This window comes from Belonocnema kinseyi, chromosome 2 (genome assembly GCF_010883055.1).
Source record: "Belonocnema kinseyi isolate 2016_QV_RU_SX_M_011 chromosome 2, B_treatae_v1, whole genome shotgun sequence".
NCBI lineage: Eukaryota > Metazoa > Arthropoda > Insecta > Hymenoptera > Cynipidae > Belonocnema > Belonocnema kinseyi.
In genome coordinates, this window is record NC_046658.1 from 11,724,152 (window position 1) to 11,746,356 (window position 22,205).

General features: G+C 31.3%; 1 protein-coding gene across 5 annotated transcripts in view; it reads right to left on the bottom strand.

The window, feature by feature from the left end:
• LOC117167940 (tax1-binding protein 3 homolog) overlaps positions 1-22,205 on the bottom strand; it is a 212,299-nt gene that overhangs the window by 75,334 nt on the left and 114,760 nt on the right. The window contains exon 3 of one of the 5 annotated variants that reach the window (XM_033353197.1): positions 9,384-9,407. The exons of 3 other annotated variants lie outside the window; for them this stretch is intronic. In XM_033353197.1, coding sequence (XP_033209088.1) covers positions 9,399-9,407 — 9 coding nt within the window. In that variant the 3' untranslated portion in view covers positions 9,384-9,398. Of the gene's footprint in view, positions 1-9,383; positions 9,408-9,456; positions 9,532-22,205 lie in introns of those variants that run through there. One more of the 5 variants, XM_033353194.1, reaches the window with a different exon arrangement.

Below are 22,205 nucleotides of genomic sequence, written 5' to 3' on the forward strand. Positions count from 1 at the left end.
GAAGACTTAAATACTAACTTTTTAAGTACATTACATTGAATGTGCTAATTTGCTGTTTTAAATATGTTTACGCGCGAAAATTTTGTTTAATGCGTGTGCATGCGTATGTCGTCCAATCCAAAAAATCAAAAGTTTCTGAGGTTTACTGACAACGCTGAAAACACTAGGAAGACCAATCCACCTAATAAGGGCAACATATGGTGCTGAACTGGCAATAATGAATAAAGCCATGGGGCACTCAAATTTTGCTAATGTGAGCAAGTTAATGGAGCAGTCCATTTTACCAGCATATACATCATAAAGGTACAAGCAGTTAATAAAGGCAAGAAAATGTGGCTGCCCTGTCCATTTAGACACAACCAAGCATACATGAACCCGAGTGTGAATGAATTTGTGGTTTGGACTGATCTATTGTCTTGTCTTAACTGGCTGGACCACCAAAGTGTCATGCCTTTGTTGGACTGATCTATAGTTTCGTCTTAATTCCCTAGTGGAAGAAACGGAAAGGGTCGGGAAGGAAGTTTCCAACGTCTTTCCTAACTTTTGCCGAACTGTCCCACTGCGTTTACTTCGTTCTGAACCATTCCGATTTCTTTCCGAATAAATATCGCGGTGGTTGTTCGATTTTGAGTAAACTTTGGAAAATTATAGTATCAGTATAGAGCCATTTGGGGTCCAAAGGATTTTTGATAATTTTTAAAATTACGAGAGTCACATCATGTTGAATTTCGGCATCACATTTTTTTGAAATATCTACATTTCTGAAAACATGTGAAGAATTTTAATAATTCAGTTTATCGTCAAGAAGGGGAAAATGTCTCTTTGCTTGTTAAGGGAATTCAGTTCCTTATAATTTAACCTTTAATTTGAAGAAAAGTTAATGTTAACTCTTCTAGATCACGAGATAATATAATTTTAGTAGGACCTTGCGCTGCTAACGCGCGGCTTTCCCAATGTCGCACAGTGGGAAAAGAGCAAATTTTTAGAGAAAACCGCCCGACACGTACGGTTTATTTAAATCTCCATGTGCTACAAATGTATTTATCTATGCTAACGGAAAACGTTGCACTAATCAATTGTGAAACTTATCAAAGTTTTTTTTATATCGAATCTACTGTGTTTCTTCTTTGCAAAGGGATTAAAACAATTTATTCGCAGCATCCTCTCTTCAATAATTACCTAAATTAGGCTTAAATTAACGAGATTTCAGGATACTAATAACGAAACTTAAATTTGAGGTTGAAAAGATTTTCTTTTATCTCAAAAGCAATTGTTTTGCAGCAAAAATTATCATATGCAGCCTAATCTTGCGCCCTAAATAATCCTGTTTGATTAAAAAAGATATTCACGTAGGGGATTGTCCATATATCGTAAGACGTTTTTCTGTTGTTTGAATAAAGATGAAAATAATATTTTTATCAAGTTGAAAAGGACACAGCGATATAAACAAAAGAAAAAATTCTTACGTAATATATGGACGATCCCTAGCTCAAAACAAAACAGACATTTTTTGTATTTTTTGTTGTGTGAAATTAACTAGTACTGCCTGGCCGAAAACCCTGGCAGTCATGTTTTTCATAGCGTCAAAAGCTCCTAATTGTAATTATAAGATTTTGTAAAAAAATTGTTCGTAAAAATTTTATTTTAATGTAAATATTCTCTATTGACAAATTGCACATTTTGACATTATTTTGTGAAAAGGCTTAGTTGATTACGCAACAAAATCATGAAAAAAAATGATCGAAATGTGTATTTGTTTACAAAAATTGTTTAAATAATTGTTAAAAGTCGGCTATTTCTGACTCGATTTATGCCAGTTTTTAATAAATTTGAAAGTAATTAAATAAATGGTACTTCCCGGGCGGGTTTTTCCACAAACGTGCCCTTTCCCTACTGTGCGACTCTGGGAGAGCACCACGGTGGGAGCGCACGGTCCCACTAAAATGACATCACGTGATATAGAAGAGTACCATTAATTTTTTTCAAATTAAAGGTGAAACTATAAGGAATTAAATCCTCTTAACAATAAGAGACATTTGTTCACTTCTTGAGGAAAAACTAAATTCCAAATTTTTTAGAACGATTTTTTGGTCAAGATGAGAAAAAAAATTTGTTTTTGAATTTTCAATTTAAAGCATGAAATTTTACATATAGCACCTACAATTTTTATTAAAGTCTTCACATGGTTTCAGAAATATAGATATTTCAAAAGCTGGACTTGTAGAAGCATCACTTACCTCTATTTCTATATTATCACTAAAAAAACAGATTTAGTCCAAAAATAACTGCACAAAAGAATGTGTGTTTGGACGAGTATCTGAATGGTGGCCTTGAAGCTGACTTTCGCGTTGACCTCAAGATTATTTCAAGGTCAGATTTTATTTTTCAAATGAAAACCCCTATTTTTGACACCGCCAATCGAAAGAACGGAAAATATTACTTTCAGATATGCATAAAGGTCATGTGACCCGATAACCTTCGAGGTCATTCCTGGGACGTGTATACTCAAACAAGGTCTAGACGGCTGATCAGCGAAAATATGCGTTTTCGATAGAAAGGTTTCAGACAAAAGTTACAGGGTTTTGAACGAGGATCTGCATGGTGACCTGGAAGCTGACCTTCAAGATAATTTCTAGGTCAACTTTTATTTTTCAAATGGAAACCCCTATTTTTGACACCGCCAATCGAAAGAACGGAAAATTTTACGTTCAGATATGCATCAAGGTCATGTGACCCGATGACCTTTGGGGTCATTCGAGGGTCGTGTAAACTCTAACAAGGATTTTGATTATAATCCTCGACACACCTCGTGAAAAATTGTGGACTGTCGGACACCCCCCCCCCCCCCCCCCCCCCCCCCCCCCCATTGCAATGACTGTCAACGTACAATATGGCTGGCCCTTTATATACGGAATGACTTTAATATGGTCTTAAGGGCATGTGATACTTACAGTTTCCCCGGCTTTTTTTCCACAAACATGAAAATTTTTAAAAACGGAATTCGGAGATGCTATAAAATATAATAACGGACGTCCCCGGACTCTTTTTTGAGGGATAATAACAACAACAAAAATTTTGCTAAATAAAAATTGTATGCATACGCATTACTTTCAATTACGTCGTTTTGCATCTCTGGCTTTCCGATAATCTGGAAATTATTTATGAAATAAACTTTCTTGATTGTCTGCAAACAAGGTTAGTTCCTGGAGATTAGTTACTATGTTTATTTGTAAGTCCAAAGTTTTCGTCCAAAAATATTGTTTAATTTGGAAGTAACGCTCGCGTGAATTGTAACACACATAACCTCGAAATATACACGCACGTTGTTAGCAACATAAAAAATTTTAAAATAAAAAAACACAAAAAAATTGTGCGGGGACGTCTGTTAGCATGTTCGCTATCATTTCCCAGATTTCGAAGGCAAAATATTTCTTTTCCTAGGAATAAAGCCAGGGAATGTAACACTGAAAAAGTCGATACTATTTCCTAAGCGCTATGCAAATTAATCAAATTTTGCTGAATTAAAACTTTTTTGAATTAACCTACAAAAAAAGTATGTGGGGACGTCCGCTAGCATATTCACTATCATCTTCTAAATTTTTGTGAAAAAATATTTATTATTCTAGAAAAAAAGTCGGGGGAACCTAAAACTGGTAAAATCGACAATTTTCCAAATATCACATGCCCTTAATTTAAGAATAATTTAAAATATGTTATTAAAGCCTAATTGACGTGCGCAATGATGTAGAAATTTCATGATTTTAAAACCATTTTTCCCGCAAGGATGATAAATATGAGAATTATATATTTGATGTCCTAAATTATCCTAGTGTTCAAACCCGTCCCTTTTTTAAATCCTAGCTACTCCACTGAGTCTAACCAATGAAGGTATGATACTTTGGTTTACACTCGGGTTCATGTATGCTTGTTTGTGTCTAAATGAACAGGACTTCCTCATTTTCTTGCCTTTATTAACTGGTTGTGCTTTTACTTCGCATGTTTCGCTGAAATGGACTGCTCCATTAAGTTACTTACATTGCCAAGACTGCCTAGTGGTTTTATCTATTATTCTCAAGGCGCGCCATTATGTTGCCCTATTTAGCTGGACTGGCCTTCCCAGTTTTGCCATTGTAGTCAGTGATTGTGCTGATCACATTTTATTGAAATATCTGAACCTGATCTTAAAGTTTCGAGTCATTATCATCAGATAATGACTAGAAGATTAAAAGAAGATAGAATGAAATCGGTCAATCCAATCAACCTCAGTTGAGAGTTTTGGTAATTTTGCATTCGCTTAAAGATTACCTTTATTATTGGACAGAACAAGAGATAGGAAGGAATCACCAGATACAGTGGATCCTCAAGTGTCTGAATAGATTCGGCAAATATAAATAACTCGTTAAGTTCATACTCCTGAAATGTCAAGAGACGAGACAATGCGACCACCGGGAAAATTAGCCGAACGTACGTATTAGCCATTTAAGTCGCTCACTTCACTGTATCGATATCATCGTACAAGCCTTCTCCAAAATGTCACCGTACCTACCTCCTCCAAAATGTAATCGTACGTGTCTTCTCCGAAATGTATTCATCCTATCTTTAACATAAGGACCCTGAATTACAAGGGTGGACAAAAGTTTTCGCACATCTTTTCTTTGGTAATTGATTAAGGTCTCTTAATTTTAATTATGCAAGATCTAAAAAAATTTCTCTTCAAAGGCTTAATTGCTTTCGAAATTCTGTATAAAATGACCATGGATGAAGCAAATTTGTTTATTTTTTAAGCAGATATTGCAAAAAATAGCGTAAATTTCAACGTTTTCTCAAATTTTCAATAACTTCCGAAATAATTTAACATTTCTTAATGTTCTTGGGCTCATTTTGAAGCTATTTTTCCGCGGCGCCACAACGACGCATGAGTATGAATCGTAAACATTTTCTTATACAATTACAAGAAATTGAAGCTGTGACAAAAATATTGAAAATATTGCAATATTCTTTGTGGCAAGAAAAATATTTTTTGTAGAATAGATGAAACATATAATCATAAATTTGCTATGAAATGTCCTCAAACTATATATTAATTTAATTTGTATTTTGACTTTGCTACAAATGAGATGTTTTCAAATTTCTCTCAACTTTTTTGTTACAATTTCAAGTTCTTCGAATTCAAAAAGAAAATTTTCACGATTTATACTCATAAGCTGCTGTGACGCGGCGAAAAAATAGTTTAAAAATGAGCTCAAGAACATTAAGAAATGTTAATTATTTCTAAAGTTATTGAATATTTAAGAAAATATTGGAATTTACCATATTTTTGCAATATCAACCTAAAAAATAGATAAATTGGCTTTACCATGAGCTCATTTTATACAGAAGTTCAAGAGCATTCAATCCGTTAAAGAGAAAATTTCTTAGCTCTGACATAATAAGAATTAAGAGAACTTAATCAGTCATAAAAAAGAGGTGTGCGAAAACTTTTAACCATCCCTGTATATAAACCCTAGAGTTATCCTGTTTAATCGTCTTTTAAGTATCAAGCAGTCATACTGTCAACTCGATCTACGAAGTACGAACCGCTTTTACTAAGTCGCGCCTTCTACTTCATTGCGACCAAAGAAAAACTCTGAAAAAGTCGCGCACTTTTATATCACCATTAACGTTAGTGAAAAATAACTCAAGAGTGGATTCGGTAGCTGTTGAGGAACTATATCGCTCTACTACTTCAGAATAGTGGTTTTGCATCTTTTCACAATAGTAATTGATTGACTTCCAAGTGAATTCAAAGAAACATCGGGTAGAGTTCTGTTGCTGCTCTACAAAATATACGGATATCCATTTGACAAGGCAACCTCTTTTGCCCTTCCAGGATTTCTGTATTTTTCGAACAGTTTTGTGTCGAAATGTATGAAAATATTGTTAATAAAAACTTCCAGGTGCAAAATTAGTGTACGAATCAGTAGAACAACATGGTATTGAGCAGCTGAAACGATGACTTAAATGCAGAAAACGACCATTAAGAAGAAAAAAACGTGATTGAGTGGAAAGGTTAGTTGAGGTTTTGTATGGCAGGTATAAATACTTTCTTTTATTCAAGTAATTTGTTAGTGATTTCATGGTATAAGGAGTGTACTAATAAATTTTACTTCTTTCATATAAACTGGTTATAAATACATAAATATAATAGTTTTGCGTACTCAAGTGAAAGTATTAAATAGATTTTATTTCTATCAAAACATTTAGTAGGTTCGAAGCCCCGATAACAATGCTTCATTTAATATGTGAGTAAATGTTAGCAAAGAAAGAAAATATCAATACCTGCCAAACACAACCTCAACTAACCTTTCTACGAAATCACTTTTTTTTACTTTTAAAGATCGTTTCCTATATTTCAACCATCGTTTAAGCTGTTTAACACTGTGCTCTTCCACCGATTTTTGCACTAATTTTGCTCCTACAACATCATCTTCCATGATTTTTGACGGATTTTTAAACATTTTTTTGAAGATGACAGATGTCAACAGATGTAAATAATGGACTTGCTCGCTACACTTTTCGCACTTTTTTTCTGAATATACTTAAAATTTGTTTTCTTTTAAACAATAATTTATTTACACATTTATTTTGCGTTGGTATTTTTATTCACAATATTTTCCATACATTTCGACACAAAACTGTTCGAAAAATTCGGAAATGACTTAACATGCTGGCACGTGCAGTGCGCACGTGCCTAATTTTCATGCAAATTTTCGCGCCTAATTTTCACGCAAATAATTTTAAATAAAAAAATGCAAAAATGTTTCGAGGTGCCGTTAGGCTTCATCGAACCATGAAACGAACATCTTGAAAAAAGGATTCTTCTCAGAGGAAACCTTTGTCAAAGGTACAGCGTGTCCCAATGAGCCATTGGTTAGCTCTATTTAATCGCAAAATAAGCACTTTAAAAAGGATAACCATGTGCGAGAAAGCCTTGGTTAAAGATCGACAAGCACCAAAACGCTTCTATTTTTACACATAAAAAGTTACGTAACTGTTTAATTTCTTAATTTAAGAAAAAAAAGAAAGTACTTTTGAGATATTGCTTAGCTCTATTGAGTCGCATAAAGAGCGCTTTGAAAAAGATAGCCATGTACGGGTGAGCCCTGGTCGAAGATCGGCACGCACCAGAAAGCTTCAATTTCGATACATAAAAAGTTTCGTAGCTATTTAATTCTTGAATTTAAGAGAAAAACAAAAAAGAACTTTTCAGCTATTGGCAGATCTACTTAATTGAAAAAAGAACGCTTTAAAAAAGATAATCATGTGCGAGAAAGCCCATGTCAAAGATGAGCGCGCACCAGAAAACTTCAATTTTGACACAAAAAAAGTAACTTTTGCAACAATTATTTTTTTGCAAGAATTCATCATTTTTGACGGACAAACTTCAGAAAATCAGAATCGACACGTACTTTGAAAATCAATGATGCAGCAGTGAAACCACATTATGAAGCATGGCATTTACGCCAGCATACATCGTGGCACTTAAGCCCGTATGCCCTGACTTTTTTTTTCTAGACCTAATTTCGGGTCGATCTGGACCAAAATCTTGTACAGGGAGACAAGTTAGGGGGAAAAAGTAGTTTAAGCCGATAAAACGATTTTCGAAAATTTGACACTTACGCCCGTATGCAGTGTCGCCCTTCAATTGTAAGTTTTAATTTATGTAACTGAATATCGTTTCTTTGTCTTTTATTGAAAAGTGTGTTATCTTGACTAAAGTTCTTTTATTTGGAACATTTTATAGGACGCAATTCCCATAGGATTGTTTGTAACAATGAATCCACAAATAATTGGTCAGGTCTTACCAGCCTGATATAATCAGCAACACTGGTCCCTCTCTTTCTATTTTTGTTCAAACTACCCTCACTTTTTCCTCGGCACGTAACATCACAAACACTAAAATTACGAAAAAAATTACTTAATTAAATGCTAATTAGCAAAATCAAACTCCAAACTCTCAACTGCAAGTGAACGGATTAACCGATTTCTTTCCATCTTTTTTTATTCTTCTCGTAATTATCTGATAAAGCTAATGTAGCATGTTAAAATTTAATTTATTAATATTATAATTTTTTTTTCTCAAACGGCTCTAATCATATAATTATGGGAAGGCCGGGTGAGGTTAGCAATCGCCAGCATGGCAGGAAGTCAAGTATCCTATTTGGGTTCCAGTATTTGTTAACAAATTATACGCTCGCTCTCCCGCAGCGCGTTGCGCAAGCACTTTGAAAAGGGGAGTGTCTTTTTGCGGTTCACTATGGGCTCAAACACAGTGTCACGTTGCCCATTTCCCGGCGAATAAAGTTAAGCATATTTTCAAACAAAATAAAAATAAAAGCACAAGACTATTTTTCGAGACAAAAAAAAACAGGCTCTAGTTGTGCACAAATATTATACTTTAGATGACGTGTTCAAAATTTTACATTAAACAAGTCAACTGTCAACCTGGTAGCCGCATGATAAATTATTCTTAAAAACGACTCGTTTCGAGCCTCTTATGTATTCACGCTACAACATTTGTTTGTAATGCTTACGAACTTTGTTAACATTCTTTTTGCTCCTTACAGCTTTTCACATAAAATGAAAAACAAACGTCTAATTTAAAAAAAAAGTCTTTCATACACTTTCCAAAATATAAAAAAGGGCCGAAAGATAATCAATATTAATTACAAACGAACTTTTTTGGACGGAAAATGAAACGTTTTTAGCAAATAAAGCGTTACTTATTACTTGTTTCTGTTGTAAAGTATCACATAAAAATCTCGTTAAAAATTTTAACAAATACACGGCCAGTATAACAAAAAACATTAAGATCTCTATTTATTTAATACTTAATACCATTTGATAAATTTCTTTAAGAATAATTCGTAAATTAACCTTCTTTATATCTTTTTTAAACAAGCTACGCAAATTTATATTACCAGTAAATCGAATAGTTTCACTTATCATTCCATGACAAATTTTTATTTAGAATTATTTTCATGAAAATTTACATCACTATTTTTAATAATAATATCTATAGTTGTATAAAATGAGTCAAATTAATGATATTAAATTGGTACAATCTTATGAATATAGAACAAAATGTCAAATATATATTTTTTTAATAAAGGAGTAAAAAGGCTAAAACTTCTGGACCTCGGGCTTGGGATGAACAATGTACATATCGAAAACCTGATATTATAGCTACAACTGACCTTGCCCAAAATTATGAATCAAGCATTAATACAAAATCTGATGCAGATGGATGTGTACCTATCATTCATACGTCTTTGAGTATTAGTATTTGATCTATGAATGATCATGTTTCAGATCATCCAGACCCGAGACGGCGAAGACTCAATTAATAAATCCATTGTCTAGTGATTCTGAAACACGTAGAAAGAGTGAACCCAGAGGATCCTCTGCTTCTTACAAAGAAGAGACTGCTCTTCATCCAATGTTTCTAGTTTTGGTTAGCCGTATAGGGGAAGAGTCACGTCGTACAGACCACTGAGAAAATCGTAATATTTTGACAACTTATAGTAAGTGACATGGAATGTATATTCAAAAAATGAAAGCTCCAATATTTTAGACATAATGTTAAAAATATGCATTGAAAATCCAAAACCAATAAAAAGCATTGGAAGTACTATTTTTTACAAAGAGAGGTTATTTATTATTTTTTCACAGTAAGAAATAATAAAAAAATATAAAAAAAACATGAAAAAATCTGGCCGGGGATACCCTACACGAAATGGTCAGGGTTAGCGGACTGCGGTGTTACAAAAAACTGCTGCAAATAAGAAAATACGTGAGAGTATTAAGAAAAGTTACAGGTCTCGTAGTTTGAGAGTTCATTTATGTATTCTAATCAAAACCAATATATGTATCTAATATTTTTTAGTTTCGCAAATATTGAATAAAACGTTTAGTTCATATTACACAAAATCAGGGTGGCCACGAGATTGAATATTTCAATTTCCCTGTCAGTTCCTTGACTTTTCCCTGCAATTTAGAAGAATTTCCCTGACAGGAAATTATTACAAAAGGGAATAAGGTTTCAATAATGTGCCAAACAAAATAGTGAAACAAGCCAGAAAAATGTGCTTTACATGGCAGTATAGATAAATTAAGGTCAGACAACTCAGCGGCGCCACTAACGAAAAACAAAATGTCATATAATGGATATTTTATGCTATTTTTTTGTAACTTTTTTTTCACAATTATAAAAAGTTTGTTTTTCTCTATTAGTTTTTGAGAAAAAACAGGGCGGCGCTATCTTGCCATCAACTTAGCGACACCCTCTACAAAAATCATGAAATTAAAAAAATGATTAGGTTAGATTTTTTGGTATTTTTTGGCTGTACAATGCGCTATTAATCGCCTTTGTAAAATCAACCCTTATTTTAAAAAATTACCCCCCCCCCCGTAACGGAAAATGTATTTTTTTAAGTATTAAAAAATGACTAGGCTACATTTTTTGCTATATATCTGCTTTCCAATTGGAACGTATTTAGAAAAAAGAAGCTATCTAGATGTAAAATACTTATAGAATATTAACACAGTATTTTTAAAGCATAACTGAGAAGCAGAATTATTTTTCACCCCTAATCGTTACAAAAACAACCCCCCTATTTGTATCCGAATACAAACCTGCAGACTGATGGCAAAAATTGTATACATTAACTGCTGGGATTTTTGTGCTCTTTCTTTATTTTCCAATGACATATCAATTGCTTTTGTAAAATTAACCCTTATATAAAAAAGCAAGACCCTGTAATGAAAACACGTATTGAAAAGTCGTTATCTACATAGATGGAACTTTCTTATAGAATAGTAAAATGATACTTTTGAGCATGATTATTTCTCACCCCTAATCTTTACAGAAATAACCCCCATAATATATAACCTAAAATTGCAAGATCTTTTACAAAATTATTTCCCACTCTATGTGTGTATATTCAAAAAATATAATTGACCTTTTACGATGCCTCTTTTAATGCCTTTAAACAACTTCCAGCACAACAAAATTCTTAACAAAAAACATCCATATTCATATAATGAATAATCTAAATGTTCAGAATGATTGAAAATTTGTTGAGAGCAGACTTTTTCTAAACTATTTTTTTTTCAATTAGTGATTAAAACTATTTTTAAAGATAAGTTGAAAGAATTTTTAAACCCTAAAAATCAGCCGTTTGATTAGGGATGCTACCCCATTCTGTACATAATTATCACAAAATATCAAGTCGCCGTTTTATTATCTCCTTTAAATACAGGGTCATGGTGTTTATGCTCACAAATATTCAAGATTCAAACTTGTGAAAATTCGATTTTATTAAGTCACCTGAGTTGTCGGCAGACCCCATGCTTTGAAGTATGAAATTCTAGCATCCCCCCAAAAATACCCTTGTCGCAAAATTGATTTCAATTTGATTGGTAGTAGAATATTTACATTTTTTGAGTGAAACCAATATAAATTCCACCTTATCCAGGTACATCGGTCACATGATTTTTTATCGACTTTATGTTGTAAGGAATCAATGTTTAGTAACCCCATAAAACTACCCTTATCGCAAAACTGATCTGAATTTGACTAGTGGTAGACTATGTACATTTCTGGACAACTGCATGAGGGAAAACCATACAAGTTCAACGTTATCCAGGTAGGTCGTTCACTTGATTTTTTTTATCGACTCTATGCTGTAAATGATCAAGTTTTATTAACCGCAAAAAAACTACCTTTATCGTGAAGTTAATCTTAATTTTATTGGTATTATATGACAATTTTGTACAGAACGGGATGCATTTTTTTCGAATGTGATTTGGGCAAATGGTTCTCATAGATAAAAGATCAAATATAAAACACAGATAAAAGTCAAAATGGAAAACGGAAAATACTTATAAAATATTAACACGGTATTTTTAAAGCATAACTATGCTTTAAAAATACCGTGTTAATATTATATAAGTATTTTCCGTTCACATAGTTCCTTTTTTTCAAATACGTTTTTGCAGCACAGGTGGTTGCTTTTTAAAATAAGGGTTAATTTTACAAACATGTTTATATCAATTGGAAAGCAAAAAAATTTATTTTTTTATTACAGAGTGTAATTTTTTAAAATAAGGTTTGATCTTACAAAAGCGATTCCTAGCCCATTTTAAACCCGCTGAGTTTTCTGACTTCATTAATCAAATAAAGCATATGTATCCAAACTGTTAACAAACAAATAATTACAAATAAAAACTAAGAATCGAGTTATATTTTTAAAGAATGCACATTCAAAAAATATTATATTGATATTAGGAAGTGCTTCAAAAATATTATAAAAACATATAAATATCTATTTTTCCTGACAGCTGCTTCATTTCCCTGACTACCCTGACAAACTTAATTTTCCCTGACATTTCCCTGACATGTAGCCACCCTGAAAATGCAATATCTACATTTTAGTGCGGTCTATAGAAAGGTTACAAGCCTTTTTTTAATTTCAATTTTACCAGTAATTATTAAAATATAAATATATTCTTTTATATTCGACAGTTTATAACATTTTTCCCCCTAAAAAAAGCTTACAATTTTTACTTATGAAACTTTGAACGACACAATGTCGATTTTTTGGTTAGAAAAACACACTATTGCGAAATAAGACTTAAATATAATTAAAAATTTTGCGATTACAGAATTCTCAATTTATCTAGGAGAACAAGTTCGCGTGGCAATTAACGTCGAAATTCATGTAGAATTCCACATAGATGTAAATGTTGAAATATACGTGAATTAGTCTAATAACATGAAATTCCAGGTGAAATCATGCTAGACTTGTAAACTAGGGTACATTGTAAAATGCAAATCTTAGAAAATGCAAGACCATGGGGTCCTATTCTTTTTCTTTTTATTTATCAAGCAAATTATAAAATTTGGTTCCCATAAACACCATTTCTAGCTGCATATGTCAAAATTGACCGGAAGACCTACAAAAACCCGGTTTTTCTTAATTTGCCTACAAATTATTGTTTGTATGGAAAAAGTGTTTTAAGAATACTTGTAAATCCCTTAAAAATACAACTTTTTTGTTCCATGCAGTTTTTTGACGGAACCAATTCCTTTTCAGAAAAAAGAGAAAAAACGGTTAAAAAACATATAAGGCACCTAGACTTTTAGCTTAGCTTTAATGGAAATAAATCCATGCCTAGGTTCACTCATGACTAACTTACTTACTTACTAACTGCCGGAGTATCCAATTGATCGATTGAAAATGTTTGCTCATCGCCTGCCAAATGAGCTACAATTTTCGGCATTATGAAGAGGCTATTACATAGCCACCAATTCTACCTCATGTAAGAGCAGAAAGCTATAATTTTCAACTGATCAAAAGGACACTCCACCAGTCGTTTGGAGAAAATTTCACTGGCATACGTATGCGGTTGAACCAACCGTCAAAATCATTACTGAAGCAACTCACGAGTAAACAAAGGGAAGGCTTCATTTTCATTAAAGATACACTAATGTCCAGAAAAATTATACACACTTTCAGGACGAAATAAAAATGACGTAAATCCATATCATAATCACGTGATTGGGCGGGACTCTAAATTAAGATACCTCCTCGCGGTGGGTGATGGGTAGTTTAAGAAGAAACCTAGCGAAAAGCTGCTTATTTTCTCAAAATGGCTGAGTTGAGATATAACGAGTATGGAATAATTTTTAGAAACACATTCCATAGTCCTCATGACTTTGTTCATTCAGCGATATAATAGTTTAATTTTAGTAAAATTTAAAATAACAAACAAAAACTAAACATCAGGCATTTTAGGGACTGAAACTGATGATTTATATTCCTTATGAAGCACATTAGCCTTTGAGATAAAGAATGTCCACTTACTTTGAAAAATATCAACAAAAAAATGTAATATTTTTAACCCTTTTTATTTTTCTAAAAAAGATTGATTTAATAAAAAAATGCATAGGAAAAAACATGTATTTGATAGAAACTACAAGTTTTACCACTTTTACAACGTCTTTTACGTCTACAACTTTTCTTGAAACACTTTTTCAATACAACTAATAATTTTGAGTTAGGTCAAGCAAAACCTGTTTTTCGGGTTTCGGAGCAATTTTGGCATGGTCGTCCAGGTTTTTTTTTTATCAGAACTAAATTTTATTAAATGGCTTGTTAGATATAAAGGAAAGGAATAGGACCCCAGGGTCTTTCATTTTCTGAGATCCCTATTTTGCGTTATGTCTTATTATAGACTGAGATCTATTAATACAGGTTGGCCCAATTTAACTGCAACTTTTTAGAACACTATATTTTTATGTGAAATTTAATTTAATTGAAGCAATTTAAAAAAAATGGTAAAAAACAATAAAATTTTACAAATTTATGTCGAAATTTTTTATATGATTATCTTGAGCACGAACTATGGCTCTGAGTCGGTCGACAAACGAGTCGAACGGTGGAGGAATGTGCTCCTGCGAGATTTTTATTCATTCACAACTTTTCGGATTAGAGAATTTTGAAAGCCATGGTCAACAGTAAAAAATACCAGAGTGCTGATCTGTTCACAAAGCCCCTCTTCGTGAATGGATGAAGATCCCGCAGGAGCACAGTAGTGCAGTATGCGACTCGTTTGTCGCGGGACTCAGAGCCATAGTTCGTGCTCAAGGCAGCCATATCGAAAATTCAACGTAAGGGACCCCGCACAATTTACATGAAAATCCGGCTCCGGTCAAATTGGCTAAGATTGCAATATAATATAGTTCAAAGCCCCCTGATAAAAAAATCCTAATGGGTACTAGTCCAGAAAATCAAAAGTTTTCGATATAGGTGGGGCTGAACGCGAAAAATATGACCACAAGCGAATCGAATGTCTCTCTTGAAACTTGAAGATAAGATGCAGATTTTTCAATAAAATGTGATCAGCGCAATTACTGACAATACTAGAAACACTGGGAAGACCAGTCCAGCTAATAAGGGCAACAAGAGGGCGCTGTCTTGGTAATATTAGGTGAAATCATGGCGCTATCCTGACAATGTCAATACTGTTAGAAATATTAAAGGTGGAAGACAGTTCAGTCAATGAACACAAGACTGTAGATCAGTCCAATTATCAAAGGAAAAGCCAGTCCAGCTACTAAAGGCAATGTAATGGGACTGCCCTGGAAATGAGAAGATTTTTCGAAATAATCAAGGCAAAAGAAATTCTAGGCCAACAAAGATATTTTGCAGTCCAGATAATTAAGACAAGACTATAGATCAGTCTATGCAACAAATGCAAGACATGTTATTAGTCCAGTCAGTTAAGACAAGACCATAAATCAGTCCAACAAACAAATGCAAGACATGTTATGAGTCCAGTTGGTTAAGAGGAAACTATAAATCAGTCCAACCAACAAAGGAAATACATGTTATTAGTCTAGTCCGTTAAGACGAGACTATAGATCAGTCAAACCAACAAAGGCAAGACATGTTATGAGTCGAGTCGGTTAAGACAAGACTATAGATGAGTCCAGCCAACAAATGCAAGACATATTATTAGTTCAGTCAATTAAGACAAGCTTATCTACGCTAGGATTTTTATGCAAGCAGACTTCGCTCATGGCTTGTTAATGTCTGTGACCTACATCAATTACATTTTCAAGCAATACTGTCGTAGGATATTGGTTCGATGTGGCTGATGTCGGGCGGTACCAACCAACAAATGCAAGACATGTTATTAGTCCAGTCAGTTAAGGCAAGACTATAAATCAGTCCAACCAACAAAGGAAAGACATGTTATTAGTCCAGTCGGTTAAGACCAGACCATAAATCAGTCCAACAAACAAATGCATGACATGTTATGAGTCGAGTCGGTTAAGACGAAACTATAAATCAGTTCAACAAACAAAGGCAAGACATGTTATTAATCTAGTCCGTTTAGACGAGACTATAGATCAGTCCAACCCACAAAGGGAAGACATGTTATTAGTCGAGTCGGTTAAGACAAGACTATAGATGAGTCCAGCCAACAAATGCAAGACATATTATTAGTTCAGTCAATTAAGACAAGCTTATCTACGCTAGGCTTTTTATGCAAGCAGGCTTCGCTAATGGCTTGTTAATGTCTGTGATCGACATCAACGACATTTTCAAGCAATGCTGTCGTAGGATATTGGTTCGATGTGGCTGATGTCGTGCGGTACCCTAAATACCATAATATGCTTGAAATGTGGGTACATGAATCAAGGGTTCTAGCACCAGTTTCACATGTGCAATAATACCCTAAGATAGGTTCGATAGGTTCTTCATTTGCAAAGCCGTCATTTTCTTACCTGTTAAAGTCTTCTTCAATGTATGCTATCCATATTTGGTATTTGGTAACCTTTCTGAATCGGGAATACATGCGCAATCTAATGAGTCCACGTTCATCCAATAGTTCGTCTATTTAAAACTGTTCAGCCTGTTCTCTTTGAAAAAAGTTCATTTAAAGAATTTAAAAACGGATTTTATATGACCATTGCGCGCCTCTACTAGCCACCTTGTCTTTGTAATTATTCTAGAGTCATTTTTCAGCTTGAGTATCAAGTTGACGTTGACCTGGCTGTAGAAGGGCAGGCATCTTATGATCAATACTCAAGTTTTCGAGTCAAGGTAAAACATTTGTGTAGCCACGATCTACTATCAATATGTCCCCATTTTGAAACCATTCTCGAAGACCTGCAGCATCCATTTGAAATTCGTTTTCAAGCATTGATGTATCATTATTTCTAGAGTCCGTAAAATAAGAGACATGGATATCTAGTATGTATCCATCTGGAGCCTCAACAAGGACTGGCTTAATTAGATGACGTTCCTTATGCATTGAATATGACTGTCTTAGTACTCTGAAGTTACTAGATTTATGCATAAATACATACATTCCATCGATGTATGCAATTGTATTGCTCTCTTGTAAATGCGTTTAATCCAATATTGTGAGCAACAAAACGTAACATCAGTGATCTTCGCACGGTAGCAATCGTCAAACTAGCAGTTTGCCTACTACTAAATCGAAAAAGTATTTTCTTCTAAATCATCGGATAAGTTCTGACGCATTTTACATAAAAATGGTAGATCCTTTTTTCTTACGTAACGAACGCTACCACCAGGTTCAGACACAGAATTAAAATATGTATACAGCTCTTTAAACTGATCACGTTCTATTGGACTTATGCCTCTGAATTTATCTTCTGAAAACTTTCTTCGTTGTCAAAATCAGGCTCATCAATTCTGACTGATTCACGCAAACTCTGCGCGCACAACCCATTTCTTCTCTTCTGAATTTGAAAACTCGAATTTGCACGATTGCCGATCGGAACACTTCGCCGTTTCTATTTATATCTCTATCTGCTTTGAAATAAAATGAAGAGATTGAGATTTTAATATTTTCATATTTCAATGCTGGCGATTCGCATGATTTGAATACTTCACGCGCCTCTTTATATGCGTATATTTTGAGGTTACGTTATTTCAAGTACAAAATATAAATTATATAAATATTAATACTATTATATATACAAATATATACGTATATTATTAATGATAATATTATAAAAATGTTATATCATAATAGTCTTATTTATATCTTGATCCACATTTGAAAGAAATTAAAGAAATTGGCGATTTTGGAATTCATCTCGTTTGGATAACAACTTAATTATTTGATTGAAAAATTGATTATTTTGTTGAAAATGTAACTATTTTGTAAAAAAGTCCTCTTTTCTATCAAAAGTTCAACTGCTTTGTTAAAATTTTTATTTTTTTATTATTTGAAGGTTCATCTATTTCGTTGAAAATACATTTTTGAAACTCACAATTAATCTATACCATTTTTGGTTAAAAAATCATGTATTTTGTTAAAAATTCATCTTTCTTTGTAGAAATTGAATTGTTTTATGGAAAATTTATACTTTTTGATTAAAAATTATTTTTCGGTTGAATTATCAACTGTAAATATTTTTTGGTTGCAAAGTCGTTTTGTTGTAAATGCAACTGTATTCATAATTATAGTTGAAAATTCAACTATTTGCCTTTAAATTGGGTTAAAAATTCAGCTGTTTTGTAGATAATACTCTTCTTGACTTTAAAATTAAATAATTTCGTTGAAAGCTCATGTATTTTGTTGGAAATTGACCTTGTTTTGTAGAAATTTAATCTTTTTGGTTGAAAATGTATCAGCTTTGGTCAAAAATGCAATTGTTTGGTTTAAATATCAACTGTACATCTTCTTGGGCTTAAAAGTCGATTATTTCAGTAAGAGTTGAACTATTCTGTAAAAAAATACGTTTTTTGTAACAAGATTTTTGTTAATTATGGTTGAAAATTTAACAATTTTGTTGAAAATTAGTTGTTTTTTTATTGTTCAATTCAATTTGTTATCACAGTTTTTATCTGGAAATTGAACTGTGCCATTTTTTGCTGAAAGTTTATCCTGTATATTGTATTAGTTAAAGCATCAAATATTTGATAGAAAATTCATTTATTTGTTTTCGATTATGATTTTTTTTAATTGAAAGAATTTTAAAATAAAATGTTTTTTTAAATTTAATTTAAGGTACTAAGAATTTAAAAATAATTGATTTTATAAGATGATTCTGAATCCGTTCAAAATTAAAGAATTAATAGATATTAGTTTATAAAATTATTTTCAATTATGACTTCAAATATTATTTCAGTCTAAAAAAAATTTATTTTTAACCCATTCAATTTGAAATTTTAATTAAAAAAAGAAAATTTCGTTAATTATCAACAATATTTGACCATTCATTTAGAACAATCAATTACAAACAACTGTTAAAAACTATATAAATTTGAACAGAATAGTTCGAAATAGAAAGCCTAGAATTCTTAAATTTGTAATTAGCTGAATTTTAAGTTTGAACGCTAAAATTTTAATTTAAAAAAAGATTCAAAATTAATTTAAAACTTGAAATTATTTAAAATAATTTGAAACACGATGTAGATTTTTGCAGATTTAAAAAAAATGAAGCTTTTTGAGAATTGTAAAATATTTAAAAAGAATAACAAAAATTGTTGTGATTGCTAAGAAAATTGAAAACTATTTTTTATTTTGAAAAATTAATTTTAAGTGAGTATTTGAAAAGATTGTAGAAAATTAAAAAAGAAAGAAACAAGACGATTTTAAGGCAATTTTTTTATTTTGCAGTTTTTTTAATTTTAGGAAAAAAATCTAATTAACAAAATACATCAATTTTCAAACCAAAAGTTTACTTTTTAACCAAATAAAATAATTTTCTATCAAATAATTGGTGTTTCAACTAATACAATTTACAGGATAAAGTTTCAACCAAAAATGGAATAGTTCAATTTCCAGATAAAAACGATTCATTTTTAATCAATCCTAGAATAGTTACATTTTTCAGATTAAAATAAATAGTTTTTAATCGAAAAAATTAATTTTCAACAAAGTTGTTCAATGATACATTTTCAACTAAAAAGATTAAATTTCTACCTAGCAAGGTCAATTCCCAAAAAAATACATGAACTATAATTATGAATCCTTAATGAGAAAAAATTCAATTTATTTAACTATTCTGATGAAAATATGTTTTATGCGTTGTTGAAAATACATTTTTGAAACTGACAATTAATCTATACCGTTTTTGTTTAAAAAATCACGTATTCCGTTAAAAATTCGTCTTTCTTGGTAGAAATTAAATTGTTTTATGGAAAATTTATACTTGTTGGTTAAAAATTAAATTTTTCGGTTGAAATATCAACTGTAACCATTTTTTGGTTGCAAAGTCGTTTTGTTGTAAATGCATCTATATTGTTGAAAATTAATATCATAATTTTTGGGTGGAAAATTGGATTATTCATATAAAGTTAAGTACTTAGTAATAAAATTAATTTTTTCTTATTAAGGATTCATAATTATAGTTGAAAATTCAACTACTTGCCTTCAAATTGATTTTTTTGTTTAAAATTTTACTGTTTTGTAAAAAATGCATCTTTTGGGCGTTAAAAATCAACAATTTGATAGAAAGTTAAACTATTTGGTCGACAATTAAAAGTTAGGTTGAAAAATCATATTTTTGGGTTCAAAATTCACCTTTTTACAGATAATACTCTTTTTGACTTTAAAAATAAATAATTTCGTTGAAAGTTCATTTGTTTTGTTGGAAATTGACCTAGTTTGGTAGAAATTTAATCTTTTTGGTTGAAAATGTATCATTTAACAACTTTGTTAAAAATTTATTTTTTCGGTTAAAAATTATTTATTTTAATCTGAAAATGTAACTATTCTAGGGTTGATTAAAAATTAATCGTTTTTATCTGGAAATTGAACTATTCCATTTATGGTTGAAACTTTATCCTGTACATTGTATTAGTTAAAACACCAATTATTTGATAGAAAATTAATTTATTTAGTTAAAAAGTAAATTTTTGGGTTGAAAATTGATATATATTGTTAATTAGATTTTTTCCTAAAATTAAAAAAACTGCGAAATGAAAAAATTGCCCTAAAATCGTGTTCATTCTTTTTTTTTTAATTTTCTACAATCTTTTCAAATACTCACTTAAAATTAATTTTTCAAAATAAAAAATCATTTTAAATTTTCTTAGCAATCACAACAAATTTTGTTATTCTTTTTAAATATTTTACAACTTTCAAAAAGCTTAATTTTTTTTAAATCTGCAAAAATCTACATAAGGTTTCAAATTATTGGCAATAGTTTCAAGTTTTAAATTAATTTCGAATTTGTTTTAAATTAAAATTTTAGCGTTCAAACTTAAAATTCAGCTAATTACAAATTTACGAATTCTAGGCTTTCTATTTCGAACTATTCTGTCCAAATTTGTATAGTTTTTAACAGTCGTTTGTATGAATTATTTCAAATGAACGCTCAAATATTGCTGATAATTAAAGAAATTTTCTTTTTTTAATTAAAAAATTTCAAATTGGATGGGTTAAAAATCAAATTTCTTGAGACTGAAATAATATTTGAAGTCATAAATTCTTTAATTTTGAACGGATTCAAAATCATCTTGTAAAAACAATTATTTTTCCATTTTTAATACCTTAAATTAAATTTAAAACATTTTATTTTAAATTCTTTCAATTAAAAAAAATCATAATCGAAAACAAATAAATTAATTTTCTATCAAATAATTAGTGTTTTAACTAATACAATGTACAGGATAAAGTTTCAACAAAAAATGAAGTAGTTCAATTTCCAGATAAAAACTGTGATAAAAAATTGAATTGAACAAGAACAAAAAAACTAAATTTCAACAAAATTGTTAAATTTTCAAGGGAAAAGATGAATTTTTGAGCAAGAAGATTAATGTTCTATAAAAAAAATCGATTTTCCAACTTAACCGATATATACGATTAATTTTTAATTAATCCTTTAATAGTTACATTTTCTGATAAAGATAAATAATTTTAAACAGAAAAAATTAATTTTCAACATAGTTCTTAAATTTTCATTCAATCAGATGAATTTTCGACGAAGAAAATTAATTATCTACAAAAAAAGACAAATTTTAAACAAAATACATGAATTTTCAACAAAATTATTAAATTTTAAAGTCAAAAGGGCGAATTATCTGCAAAAAGTTGAATTTTTTAAGCGAAAAATATGAGATTTCAATCAAAGAGTTAAACTGTCAACCAAATAGTTAAATTTTCAACCATAATTAAAAAATCTTGTTACAAAAAACGTATTTTTTTACAGAATAGTTCAACTCTTACTGAAATAATCGACTTTTAAACTAATAACTAATAACATGTCTTGCGTTTGTTAGTTGGACTGACCTATAGTCTTGTCTTAATTATCTGGACTAATAAATACCTTTGGTAGCCCAGAATGTCTTTTGCCTGGATTGTTTTGGAAAATCTTCACATTGCCAGGGCAGTCCCATTACATTGCCTTTAGTAGCTGGACTGGCTTTTCCTTTGATAATTGGACTGATCTACAGTCTTGTATTCATTGACTGAACTGTATTTCACCTTTAATATTTCGAACAGTACTGACATGGTCAGGACAGCGCCATGATTTCACCTATTATTTCTAGGACAGTGCCATCTTGTTGCCCTTATTAGCTGGACTGGTCTTACCAGTGTTTCTAGTATTGTCAGTGATTGTGCTGATCACAGTTTATTAAAAAATCTGCACCCCATCTTCATGTTTCAAG